Source organism: Drosophila kikkawai, chromosome 3R (genome assembly GCF_030179895.1).
Source record: "Drosophila kikkawai strain 14028-0561.14 chromosome 3R, DkikHiC1v2, whole genome shotgun sequence".
NCBI classification, from domain to species: Eukaryota; Metazoa; Arthropoda; class Insecta; order Diptera; family Drosophilidae; genus Drosophila; species Drosophila kikkawai.
In genome coordinates, this window is record NC_091731.1 from 27328848 (window position 1) to 27341329 (window position 12482).

General features: G+C 44.7%; 4 protein-coding genes across 6 annotated transcripts; 3 read left to right on the forward strand and 1 right to left on the reverse strand.

Annotated features, from left to right (window-relative positions):
- The first annotated feature begins 1512 nt into the window (after positions 1 to 1512).
- On the forward strand, positions 1513 to 2105 carry LOC108080881 (G-protein coupled receptor Mth-like). Its single transcript, XM_041774519.2, has 3 exons — positions 1513 to 1623; positions 1693 to 1884; positions 1943 to 2105. Exons 2-3 carry the CDS (start codon positions 1700 to 1702, stop codon positions 1953 to 1955), a joined length of 198 nt encoding a protein of 65 aa, XP_041630453.2. The 5' UTR covers positions 1513 to 1623; positions 1693 to 1699; the 3' UTR covers positions 1956 to 2105.
- Positions 2106 to 2340: 235 nt separating this feature from the next.
- Ufl1 (UFM1 specific ligase 1) lies at positions 2341 to 5227 on the forward strand. The gene is made up of 5 exons (XM_017176195.3): positions 2341 to 2504; positions 2569 to 3569; positions 3627 to 4098; positions 4160 to 4818; positions 4904 to 5227. Exons 1-5 carry the CDS (start codon positions 2428 to 2430, stop codon positions 5041 to 5043), a joined length of 2349 nt encoding a protein of 782 aa, XP_017031684.1. The 5' UTR covers positions 2341 to 2427; the 3' UTR covers positions 5044 to 5227.
- On the reverse strand, positions 5216 to 9669 carry LOC108081153 (PAX3- and PAX7-binding protein 1). 3 transcript variants are annotated; one of them, XM_017176192.3, is made up of 9 exons: positions 9295 to 9654; positions 8923 to 9230; positions 7868 to 8108; positions 7615 to 7797; positions 6833 to 7495; positions 6218 to 6766; positions 5958 to 6150; positions 5569 to 5895; positions 5216 to 5507 (listed from the first exon to the last, which is right to left on the reverse strand). In XM_017176192.3, exons 1-9 carry the CDS (start codon positions 9512 to 9514, stop codon positions 5456 to 5458), a joined length of 2736 nt encoding a protein of 911 aa, XP_017031681.1. In that variant the 5' UTR covers positions 9515 to 9654; the 3' UTR covers positions 5216 to 5455. The 3 variants fall into 3 exon arrangements, with proteins under 3 accessions (XP_017031681.1, XP_017031682.1, XP_017031683.1); XM_017176193.3 differs by lacking the exon at positions 9295 to 9654 and having other exon boundaries at positions 8918 to 9046; XM_017176194.3 differs by lacking the exons at positions 5216 to 5507; positions 5569 to 5895; positions 5958 to 6150; ... (1 more) ...; positions 6833 to 7495; positions 7615 to 7797 and having other exon boundaries at positions 7979 to 8108; positions 8918 to 9230; positions 9295 to 9669.
- Positions 9670 to 9902: 233 nt separating this feature from the next.
- Positions 9903 to 12423, forward strand: LOC108081223 (arrestin domain-containing protein 17). Its single transcript, XM_017176300.3, has 4 exons — positions 9903 to 10109; positions 10774 to 10929; positions 11105 to 11953; positions 12067 to 12423. The coding sequence occupies exons 1-4, from the start codon at positions 9995 to 9997 to the stop codon at positions 12219 to 12221; spliced, it is 1275 nt and encodes a 424-aa protein (XP_017031789.1). The 5' UTR covers positions 9903 to 9994; the 3' UTR covers positions 12222 to 12423.
- Positions 12424 to 12482: the final 59 nt, after the last annotated feature.

A 12482-nucleotide genomic window follows, 5' to 3' on the forward strand; every position in this document is an offset into this window, starting at 1 on the left:
AAATCACTCTTTCACTGGAAACTCCAGACTAAAAGTTGAATACCCTCTAAAAGGGTACAACTAACAGGATGTAAGGGAATACGACGTGGGGTACCCCGGGAAACATTTACGATTGTTTGATAACATAAAATGCAAATTGCAGTATTGAAAAATCTTATAAATATATGTGAAACCATCGAGTTTGAGTGCAGTCAAGATTTTCTGTCGGCATTAAAGGGTCTTCATAAGCTTTCGTCAACCCTCTTTAAGTCAATACCTTTTCTGTGATCATGGACACGGTCCTGTTGATTACTTTGGGTAATTATAAGATTTAAACCAAGTATTGAAATTATGTATTTACATTTTTCTCTATCTTATCCAGTCAGGATTTCCTCGTGTATCTGCATGGTCCTAACGATCACAGTGTATCTTTATGTAAATAAGCTTCGAAATCACCTCGGAATGTGTCTTGTATTCATCTTATTCTGTCGGCTTGTCTTTGACGTATACTGGTTGTTTTACCAGTTCTATACCGACGAATTACTAAAACTAAATGGCCTTTGTAGAGTCCTAGGTTACACAGCCTATTTCTTCGTAATGGCAGCTGAACTCTGGAGCACTGTCTTCAGTCATAATGTTTGGAAAGGATTAAAAGCTGTAAATCGTTATAATCCCGGAAACATGTTCCTGGTTTACAACATATTTGCCTGGGGCATGGCGGCAACCCTAACGGCAGTAATCTATTTTTTAGATTATTATATTAAAACCGATCGGTATTCAATTTTACTTCCCGGCGTTGGCGTAACTGGATGCTGGTTGGATTTCTTTGGCAAAGCTCAGACTATCTACGTTCAATTTCCAAGGTCACTGATGGATGCCTACAGAGCAGAGCTTGCAAATAACTGTCGACGGGGTTTTTCCTGTGCTCTCGGTGCGAGCAAAACCGAAAAAGATCATACTCTCTCGCTCTCGTTCAGAGCAAGGGAGTTTTGCTGTCTTCATTTCGGTTTTTTGTTGAACGCTTTTCGTTGAGCTCTTTTTGCTTCGGCCTTTCAATGAGCCGTGCGTAAAGAGCGGGACGAGAAACGTTCGCACACAGAGAGCCAGCAAAAGACCAAGGGACCGAACAGCTCAGCGCGAACGGTCTTCACCTTTGTTTGTTTTTTTTTTTTTTTTTTTTTTTATTTATTTTTGTGAACAAGTGTCCATTTAACAAAATGCTATTAAAAAGAATAGAAAAGTTTTAGACAATTTTGTTTTTAAATCGCAACTAAACGTTTAACGATTTGCTTGCCTATGCGTGTGAATGTATACCAATACATACGCAAAAGACTTTTGTTCACTGACCACGGTTCATGGGACAACCGAAACAAAGCAGAATAGAAAAAAACGAGTTCGCTCTGAACGCGCGCGAGCTGATTCCAAGAACTCATGAACTGGTGCTCTCTGAGTCTTTTCGTAAAGAGTGAGAGAGAGACAGATATATGCAGACAATTAGAAACGGTCGACAGTTTTTTGCAAGCTCTGCTACAGAGTGATTGTGTTTACCCTGACGGCCTTTCACATTGAAAAAGTTAGGCGTGATATAAGGAAGTTCAACCCCAACGACGAGAGGAGGACAAAACTAAAATCGGACAATAAGAAGTAAACTCAAATTTAATTTAGGATTTTAATTGCATTCTGAATTTCTTTCATTCCACAACCCGTTTACAGTTTCCTAATGCTTCTGCGGCTGTTTAGCATCATGGCCCTGACGTGGAGCTTGAATATACTTTATAAGATGACTGAGGGCGATGCCCAGAAGACGGTCATGTGGATAAACTTGTACTTTGATGCGTCGTTTGGGATCATAATTTTTGTATTATTTATTTTAAAGCGCAGCACGCTTCGACTCATCTTAAAAAGGTAAGGGCTTTACGTTTTGAAAATGGATATTGAAATCTTAATTCCTGTCTCCCTACAGCATTCGGGCCTAATATCCCTAGCAGTTGCATTACATCAAATACAGTATACATGAGATCATTAGATTTGATGATCAGTTCCCTGTAACCTCTTAATACCTACAGAAAAATGAATATCTTATGAATAAAATAATTAATAATTAATAAAGCAATAATCAAAGCGACTGTCAATGTATTTTGTAATGCCTAAATAAACAATTTACCTTAACATTTCTGATAATAATACGAGCTTAATTCGGATATAAATAAAGGTCATTCATTTATGGTCAGATGGTTAGAACATAGATAATAAGTGTGAATATGCTATTAGAGAGGGAAAAAAGTAAAGGGGTACCCATCGATGATCGATCGAAACTAAAACAATCGATGTATTGGTGCTGAAATCGTATTTTTCCCAGCTCTAGACTGGACTTTGTTGACGTTTCAGGTTTTTTCACATTGCACTTGAAATTGTAGATTTTCCGTATCTTTTCTGTTGATAACAAAAATGGGCAACGATTGGGACGAAATTAAGCGCCTGGCGGCCGATTTTCAAAAGGCTCAGCTTACGTCGACCTTGCAGAAGTGGGTGTTGGAGGCGGCAAACTAAAGTGCTTACATTTAACTTTCCATATTTACTTTCATGAAGGCTCTCCGAGCGGAATTGCGTGGAGATTGTGACGCTGCTGCTGGAGAAGCAGCTGCTGGAGGTGGTGTTCACCAACGATGGCAAAGAGTACATCACACCGGATCACCTGGAGCGCGAAATCCTGGATGAGCTGTATGTGAACGGAGGTCGTGCCAATTTGGTGGAGGTCAGCAAAACGCTCAACGTGGATCTGTCGCGGATCGTCGGATTGGCCGAGCGGATAGCGGCGGAGAACCCCAGTGTACACCTCGTGCTGGGGCAGCTCATTGATGAAGATTACATCGCGCACATTGCCCAGGAGATAAACGAGAAGCTGGCGCTGCGGGGTGAGATCTCCATATCGGAGTTGGCCTCCCAGTTCGATCTGCCGTCGGACTTCCTGCAGCAGGACGTGGTGGAGAAGCATCTGGGCAGGATCATCAAGGGCAGACAGGATGCCACCAATCCGCGTGTGTTCTTTACGCAGGCCTACATCCAGCGTTGCAAGGCGAAGATACGTGGTGCTTTGGCAGCCATCACCAGGCCCACGAATGTGGCTGTAATTCTGCAGCAGATTGGAGTACAGGAGAAGATATTTCATTCCCTGCTGGATGAGATCTCGCCGGCTGGGCAGGTGACCTCCAAGCTGGCCAATGCCCAGTATGTGCCCCAGATCTACGCCAAGACTCAAGCGGACTGGGTCAACTCGTTCTACAAGCAGAACAGTTTCCTGGAGTATGAAGCCATACACAAGCTGGGCATTTCGGATGCCAAGTCCTACATCCGAAAGCAATTCCCCAGTGAGGAGTTTCTCTTTCTCAAGCGCGTGGCGCTAGGAGCACGCCTGGTGGAACTGACGGTGGTCACGGCCCTGAACGAATGCAGTGCCACAAAGCAGTACCTGGATCTATCCACAATTCTTCCCTCCAATCTGTCGGAGGAGGACATTGAGGAGGTGTTTGGCGCCATCATGGCCCAGAAGCACAGCAACCCCAGCAATTTTGTGTACCTGGGCAGCATCGGTAAGTAATTGTTCCTCATCTTCGAGTGCAACAATTTAACGATTTTCCATCTTTTAGTCTTCTCGCAACCGTACCTCACGCAACTGGTCCAGCCCTGCCAGGCGCTGGCCGAGTCCCAGGCGAAAACGGCCATTGAGAGCGGCGTTTACCAGCAACACATTGTGGAGAAAACGTTGGCTCAGAAAGGTAATGCCTCGGCTCAGGATCTCGAGGATGATGGCAAGGTTGACAAGCGAGATGAGCGAAGAAAGAAGGCGGCCTCGGGCAAAGCAGGCGGCGGAGCTCAGGGACGCGAGACCAAGACCAAGTCAACGAAGAAGCATCAACGAGGCAGGGCAGCAGCTGCTGCTCAGAACGACAGCGATGACGAGGATGATGCTGCCCCTGCAGGTGGTGGTGCCGGAAACAAGAAGACTGTTAAGCCATTATCCCTGGTCAAGACTGGGGACATTGAGAAACTAATCACTGCTAGTCTGGAGGAGGAGGGATTGGAGCACCTGGCCAAATCCATTGCTGCATTGTATACAAAGTATGTAGAGTTAATATTCGCCAGAGAAGCCACTATATAATTGTAATTCCTCTTACTCTAGCCAATTTAATCAGGCGGCTTTGGCCCGTGCCCAGGAACTGTTTGAAGCCACACCGCAGACAAATCGTCGCCAGACGCACGCCGCCATCCAGGATCGCATCAATACGCTGCTGATAGACATACGACTTTATGAGAAGGGCTTGAAGCTCTTCCCGCAGGATACACAGTCGCAGCTGGTTAAATATCTGCTCAAGTCTTTGGGCAATGAAATCAGCAACGAACTTTCACTCTATGTGGCCAGCGAGTGCAATTTGACTGTGAAAAATACAAACCTAAATGTGGATCAGCGCAATAAGTTGGCGCAGGAGTGCGATGCTCAGTACCGCTCTGCTCTTTTGGAACAAAATAAGGCTCTGAACAGGACAATCGATGATTTTGAGCTAGCCACGGAAGCGGTGCTTAAGACCTGCAGCATGATCATCAAGAAGGTGGACAAAAAGAAGGACCGTCTGCTGATCGCTGACCACAAGAAGAAGCTGCAGGAACAGCTGCTAGAGTGCCAGGAGCCAGCGCTAATGTTGCATCTGGCTGCACTGATCCTGTTCACCACAATAAGCGGCTGCATTCTGCATGCGTCTGGAAAGTTCGTCTCTGCCATTCTGCAGCACATCCGCGGATCACTGAATGAGTCGCAAAACGCGTTGCTGCTCCGCTATCACGGTGAGTTTGTCTTTCTTTGGCTTCTGGATGCCGATGGCTGTTTTTTGTGTTCCCATAAATAATATCCATGAACATTTAATTTCAGATCTGGTTCTGCAAGTGCTACAAGCATCGCCGGATAGCAGCGATTCAAAAATCGCCCACGAACAATTGCAGATAATGCAGAAGGAAGTCATCGATCTGGCCCAAAACTTCACTCGCGCCTCCGTCTCCAAGGCGGATTGAACAAGCAAAGCTCTCTTCCCATAGCATTTCAGTCAATTTAAATTGGTTTTTTTGATTTCCCCTAGAATTGTTACCATTTGTATAGTTTGTAAATTGAGTTTTTTTTAATTATTATTGCTATGCACGCGAGAGGTCGCCTATAAATATTATCAGTAAAGGATACAAAAGAGAGTTCCACACTTTATCACTTAAGAGTTTTTTGATAGGAAAACTGTTTGTAGATTGATTTTGGTTTTTTGGGAGGGCAGGCTAATTCTCAATTTAGTGTAAGCTCAAGCTTTACTCCTGCGATTTATATATATTTACACACCCTTGCCGAGTTCTTATAACTAAGGGATTTGCTAACAACACACTATATAGGTTGTGCTCATTTGATTGTTAGGATTGAATTGTGAGCGGCGATCGGTGCTCTCTAAATACTATGAAGTCTTTGAAGTATTTGCTTGGCCTTATCGCTGGATTGCCTGTGGAAAGAAATATAAAATTAGTTCAAGTGCTTGCCTAAAATTAAATCCAAATTATTACATAAACACTGGTGCATTGCTGGCATCACAGCTCTCTAGAGTCTGCTTGATGTATCCTATGAATAGCTCTAGATTCTTGAGGGTTTCGCTGTTGGGCAACAGCCAGACCGTGGGCAAGGTATTCACAATGATGTAGGCCTTGTTGATGGCATCGTTTGGCGTGCAGACGCGCATGGCCAGCAGAAGGTAACGATTCAATAGCGCTCCAATAGCTAGCTCTCGAAGCAGTTTATCTGCCAAAATTCCCTGCCAGCTGAGAAAGTTGCGGAAAAGCTTTAGGCCGCTGCAAAACTGACGCTGGAAAAAGGATGTCTTGGCTTCTTGCACTCTGGAAAGAAAATAAGAAGATGATCATCTTTAAATTCAGGTCTTAGACAAAACTTGACTTACTGCTTGGGAAATATGGGTATAAAGACATCATTCTCTAGGGCCAATCGCATGCGCTCCATTATGGACTCAAACAGCTTGTTTAACTGCTTATTGGTGCCGCTCAGCGGGAACTCTCGGCCCAAGCGATTAATGAAACCCACCAGCCTCAGAGTCTGTGTGGTGGACAGGGGATCCCAGCATTCGGTGACCAAAGCTGTTGAAGAAAAATATTATACCGTAAACATCGGCAGTAACTAAGGCAATTTTCAAGGTATACTTACCGGTCACCTTGGGCAGGACTATCTTTTCAATGAGCGCTGGAACCAAGTTAATATCCGGATCGTTCTTCAGCTGGTCCACCGTCTCCTCTGGCTGGCAGGCATACAGCATGCAGGCCTGATACCAGCGCATATTCTCTATATCCGCGTACTCGTCCAGCAGTGGCGACCACAGCAGCAGTTCATGGCGCACCAATGGTGCCAATACCTTGGGCAGGCACAGACTAACAAAAGCATCTTGGTAGGAGGACATGTCCGTTTTACGCCAGGCATAAAACTTCATCAGTATCAGCTCGACTTTTGAGAATTCATCGGTGACGTCCTCAAAGGTCTCCAATGCCTGTGACTCCATTTGAGCGGTGGAAGCCACGGTCTGTTCCTGCTGCTGGTCGGCGATCTCATCATCGCTGGACATGCCATCCAGGTGTGAGGAGAGCAGGTCGTTTCGTTCACGCTCACACCGACGACGTGTCCTACGACCCTCCCGCTCAGCCGCACGACGAACTTGCTCCTCGTATTCCGGTGCCCGACGGGCAGCAGCGGAGATGGGCTCTAAAAAAAAATCCAAAAATGTATTGTTAATAATGTTAATTTCTTGAAATATAAAACCCATCTTACTTGCTGCCTCGGCTATTTCCTTGGCCTGATCCCGGACATCCTGGCGGCGACGATTCACCAGATACCGTTGGTTCTTTCCATATTGCTGAAGCGATCGCTTTTCCAAGTCATTTATCATTGGCGTCTTCTCGGCCAGGCAGTCGACCAGGTCGTTAACATAGCACTTGACCTCCTGGTAGAACTTGTACTTGGCCGCCGCCGTTGGTGCATTTTGCTGGCACTCCAATTGCTGAAGCTTCAATGCCTTCAGCTCGAGACTGATCCTGGCCATGCTGGCGCTGTGATCCGTCGAGCGTTCCCTAAGCTCGCCCAGACGCGACTGGATGGCAGCAAAGATCTCCTGTGGTGTTCGCAACGCCGTGGCCTTAGCCTTCTCCTTCTTGGCCTTCGTCGACGATCGTACAGCTGACGCCAGATTGATGCGATCGAGAGAGCTCTTGGCGTAGGCCTGTTCCAGCAGCGTGGACGTGGACTGTTGAGGCGGCGCCACTGCATCCGCATCATCGTTCCCAACCGATCCTCCTGCTGGAGTAGCAGGCTTGATCATAAAGCGCGACAGGACGGTCTCGTGCTGTGCATGGACCAACTGGGCACCCGTGACACCCTTGCGTATTTGCTGATTCTCCCACTCGTTCATTTCCCGGTCAGAGTCTTCGTCGGTGGCTGCAGTGGATTGAACAGAGGTTAGTAAGGATAAGGATAGATATTAAAGGACTGCTGCATCTCTGGCCTGGGTCAGCTTTTTGGCCAAAAAACCGGACTGGCATCTCCTCACTACATACAATCATTCTCGACGGCATAGAACTGCTCGCGCCGCTCCTCGCGCTCTTTGCGTCCGGTTATATCGTTCATATCCATACGCTCCTCGTCATCAGATTGGTCACCCTCCACATCCTCGCAGGGCAGGCGTGTGCTAAGCTTGGGCGGTTCCTTGGGCTCTTCAATAGGTATGTAGTCGCCGGCACCTGGAATTTGAGTTTGGAAAAAAGACTTAAGTGAACAATTACGTTTCTAACGAATCTTATTTTATTTTACCTTGTTCCCTGGCCCGCTGACGACGCTTTCGGGCAGCGTGTATCATCGCTGCATCCGGTATGGATCCGCTCTCCAGCATTTGTTTCAAGTGCTCTGGCTTTGAGAAGCGATGGCGTGACTTGTCTTGACCACCATCCTCGGATTGCTGATCGTCTTCGTCGCTCATATCGTTTCGCCCAGCACATAAGGCAGCTCGACCGTTCAGTACTCCCTCGGGTGTCTCTGATTTCTTTACCACTAGCTGTGGGGATAAGGAAGTGAAATTCGTGTTGGTGGCGGTTTTCTTAAGGTGTTTTTTTTAGTTCAGAGTGCGGCTGAAAGTAATCGTGCTTTTTATAGGGGAGTACATGCGGTTATAGTCAGTGGTGGGAAGAATTACCAGAATTGAGGACAGATTGGCTAATTTCCCAAACAACTTTTCGATAATATAATTAACAGTTGCTTCTTTATATGTATTTAAGTGATCAGTAATAGGGAGGTATATCGAGGAATATTCGAATGTGATAAAACGATATTTATATAGAGATTAATTATCGAAAATAATCGCCTTTAACTTTAAATGATCTATATTATCGAAATTATAGTAGAGGTAAATCGCAACTTTGAAATATCAATTCATATCGAATTGCTTTAATTATCGATAAATATATACATATTCTTTTATGTTCCTGATCAACAAATGTTGAGCTATGACTTTAATGAAGATTACAAAGTATTTATGTTGAATTTTAATGAATTTCTTATCGAAAAGAGCTTATAACTTTTAGGTATAGTAAAATAGGGAATTTGGAATTATATAAATCTCATCACTGAATATACTGAATTATGGAAATGGGAAACTAAGCCATTACTATAGACTACAGCTTGGTTTTAATCATCGCTAAGCTAAGGCCAAACACTTGAAAACACAAACTCATTCAAGTTAAGGGTGTAACTAACTCTAATCGCTCTAAGATTTACATAATTTAAGTGTAATTTTCTTTTTTTTATGTTGAATTATTTCGTTAAAACGGTATTTATGCGAAATAGAAGAAATTGAATAATAATAACCTTACCACAAAGTCGTCTGTGCGTATTTCGGTTTGGATCATATGATTATCACTTTTTTTACTTTTACTCTGATCGCTGGCAGTATTCCTACATCTGCCAGCGGCACTCGAGTTGGGAGCTTGAGCTGACCCCGAAGACGCTCCACTGGACGACTCTAAATGCTGTGTACTACCATTTTCGCCACCGAGCAGATGTCCGAGGCTGTTCTCCGCCCGTTCCTCGCGCTTCTTTTTGCGCCGCTCCTTGTCCAGCATGCGCATCACTTTCTTGCTGTGCGACGATTTCCGCACCTGGAACACCTCCCCGTCGTCCTCTGCCAAGTGGGGGTTTCAAATGATTAGCGATTTGCCGGTGTCCGGAGTCTTAAGCACACTTACCATCGTCCGCGAAGCTAAGCAGCGCCTTGGGCTTGCTGTTGTCGTCCTGCGGCTTTGCGGGCTTTCGGCTCTTCTCTTTGTTGTCCCGCTTGCCGGAGATTACGGGCGGCGGAGGCGCTTCCATTTCAGCGTCCGGATCCAGCGGTGGCCCCTCGTCCTCGTCCATATTGCTGGAGAACACGCGGCGCTGGATTTTCTTTGGTTTGCGAAAAAGCGACATCTTCTTGGAGATAATATGAGTTGTTTAATCAATGAAAACTCGGAAGAAAAGCCAATTTTCGCAAAAACTTCTTCTTGCTGTCGTATTGTAATAGTGATGGCACTATTGGAGCTCGCGTGTGCCCGCGTGAGTCACGACGAGTACAGTGGACTTCGCAAAAATATGTACAAAGAGGAAAATCTAAGTTTTTTTTGTTGTACAATAAAGACTTATTTATCAAAAAAAGTTACGAATTAAAAATTGTTTATTTTAAGCAGTTTTTACAAAGGCAATTATTTTTAAACATGTCAAATTAAAATAAGAATTGCGAAAGGTTAGCCATGACAACAACCGCACCTAAAGACAGTCGATAGTGTTAAGCTATCGATATTATCCATGGAACCGTCGGTGTTTTGCCATCTCTAGCCTAAAGAACGTTTCAAAACAGACTGAAATAGTCTTTATTTACTTTTAATTCATTTGAACTGAATCTCAACTACTATGGGTTTGAAGGGTTGTGAAGTGCAGTTGGACAATCCATGGAACACCTATTACGCCGGCCAGGTAGTCAACGGGCAGGTGAAATTCACCTTTGACTCGCCCAAAAAAGTTCGAGGTAAGAGTGAATTAAATCACTTTGTGTTGGGGACTTCAAGAGTTAATTAAAAAAACAGCTGCGTCTTATTACTCATAGGAGTGACGACATTTTTGCAGGGGGCAGTGATTAATTGCAGAGTGGGGGTTATATATCAAATATGTTTTTCTGTTTTGATGATCTGACATCAAAAGCCGGTGCACCACCCACCGCTGTGGGACGGGCGGCTAGTTTTTAAACGACCTTGTTTTCACACACATACCAAACGGTTGTTGAACCCCCAAAAGAAGTGCACTTTCTCCTCCTCTCCGCTGTTAGGCGATAACAAACTATTAATAGGTTCAAGTGTGAGGAATATCAGTGAAAGTCCATAGATTAGAAATCTTTCCAGATTTATTTGACTTTAATCTTAGAAGATACTTTTATAGTTTCTTAAAATATCTAATAGTTTATAGGGGTTTTCTATTAATAAATTGAGTTATTTGACCTATGTATTTGTGACAAACATTCCGTGGGTAACGAATTTTGAGGCCGTCAAACATGAAGAGCAGCGATGCTGAATGGTGGCGATGATGTCATCCTCTGGGCATGTCGCGAGCAAGAGAGACAAATAGCTTTTACATATAATCTATAGCTAATATTATAACGCGACAGTGACGCACTAGACATTTGTTCCTTGTTTCAGGCATTATCATCCGGTTCCTGGGCGAGGCCAATACGGAATGGACCGAGGAGCGGAATGTGACCACCAGCGAGGGCAAGACGGAGAACGAAGTTACCCAGCTGAAGGGCCATGAGGAGTACTTTAAGATCCAGTACTATTTGCTGGGTGGCAAAAACAGTGAGTATAAGTGCAATTTATTTAATGGTTTTTACTAAAATCTAGTTTGAAAATATAGTTTTTAGTTTTTAATATTCAGCATTGTTTTGAAGACTTTTTTAAGGCTTTTCCGTAGTACCCTTATATAGCGCTATAATTGAATAATTTGTTAAATATATAAACCATTTAATTACAGGCTCTGAAACCGAGTTACCGCCTGGCACCCATACTTATCCCTTCACTTGCGCTTTGCCACCAACTCTGCCCTCCTCCTTTGAGGGTGAATTTGGACATGTTCGTTACACCATCAAAGTGACCTTAGATCGCCCCTGGAAATTCGATCAGGACATGAAGATGGCCTTCACTGTGATTGCTCCGGTCGATCTGAATCTCAATCCACGCGTCAAGGAACCCTTTAAGCTGGAGCTGGAAAAGTCATTCTGCTGCTTTTGCTGTCGCTCCGGCCCGCTGTCGGTCATCACAAGTATACCGCAAACGGGCTATGTTTCAGGCCAGGTGCTGCCTATTACCTGTGAGGTGGATAACGCAAGTAATGTAAATCTGACCGCCGTCAAGTTCGAGCTGCGCAAGTTGGTTACCTTCCATACGAACCAGCCGCGCAGCGAGAAGCGCGAGTCCAAGGTGATCATAGCCAATTTGAGTGTTGGCCCAGTGAACGGCGGCGAATCGCGCACGTTTACCCAGCAGCTTGAGATCCCGGCCCTGCCGCCAACTAATCTCCTCAATTGTGGTATTATCGCCTTGGATTATGACCTGCATGTGGACTGTGATGTAAGCGGTCCGCACCGCAATCTTACCGGTAAAGTGCCCATCACCCTGGGCACCATTCCATTGGCGGGCGTGAAGCCGCCAACACAGTTTACAGATGCTCCTGCTGGTGTCCAGTCTGTGGATCCCTCGCTGGCCCCAACACAGCCGGTGAGTCCGGCTAGTCCACCGCCGGCCGGTGAAGGTGTTGGCGGTGCCCTGGGCTGGAATGTGGCTGATAGCACTGGTGGAGGTGGTTCCCTCTATCCCAATATACGTGAGTATTATTTATAATCTATGGAAATTTTGAATATAATTGAAATATTTTCTTTTGCTGATATAATTAGATGATTTATATACAAAAATAATTAAAATATTATTTATTTACAGCACCACCGCAGTTTGTGGAGACCCAATATAAAGCGCCGACCATTGCAGGACGTGATGATTCCGAGCATACGCAGATCATCGGTGACGGAGCCTTCGCTCCTCGCTACCCGACCTTCCAGTTCAATAATGCCACGGCACCGCCAGCAAATCACTGAAGAAATTTCTCCAAAGCCGATCCACATGATATTCGTTATATATTCAAGCAACCTATTTTACTCAAACCAAGCGATATGACAACAAAGTTGAAACCTATGAATTTTTCTTAATTATCCTCTTTCATTATTTTGTTTAGGCTTGGCATTTATTATTGAATAAAAAGCTTTCCGTCCAAGAACGAAAGCCAAAATACTTGCACAATCTAAGAGTTTAAGCAAACCCTTAAATATGCTGTAAAATCTTAAACCCCACAAAAGATA

Coding starts and splice junctions, on each gene's coding strand:
- Ufl1 (XM_017176195.3), top strand. CDS start 2,428: ATGGGCAACGATTGGGACGAAATTAAGCGCCTGGCGGCCGATTTTCAA. Junction 2,505..2,568: donor CTTACGTCGACCTTGCAGAA/GTGGGTGTTGGA, acceptor ACTTTCATGAAG/GCTCTCCGAGCGGAATTGCG. Junction 3,570..3,626: donor TGTGTACCTGGGCAGCATCG/GTAAGTAATTGT, acceptor TCCATCTTTTAG/TCTTCTCGCAACCGTACCTC.
- LOC108080881 (XM_041774519.2), top strand. CDS start 1,700: ATGCTTCTGCGGCTGTTTAGCATCATGGCCCTGACGTGGAGCTTGAAT.
- LOC108081223 (XM_017176300.3), top strand. CDS start 9,995: ATGGGTTTGAAGGGTTGTGAAGTGCAGTTGGACAATCCATGGAACACC. Junction 10,110..10,773: donor CTCGCCCAAAAAAGTTCGAG/GTAAGAGTGAAT, acceptor TCCTTGTTTCAG/GCATTATCATCCGGTTCCTG. Junction 10,930..11,104: donor TTTGCTGGGTGGCAAAAACA/GTGAGTATAAGT, acceptor ATTTAATTACAG/GCTCTGAAACCGAGTTACCG.
- LOC108081153 (XM_017176192.3), bottom strand. CDS start 9,514: ATGTCGCTTTTTCGCAAACCAAAGAAAATCCAGCGCCGCGTGTTCTCC. Junction 7,798..7,867: donor TCAGCGGGCCAGGGAACAAG/GTAAAATAAAAT, acceptor CTCAAATTCCAG/GTGCCGGCGACTACATACCT. Junction 5,896..5,957: donor ATACCCATATTTCCCAAGCA/GTAAGTCAAGTT, acceptor TTTTCTTTCCAG/AGTGCAAGAAGCCAAGACAT.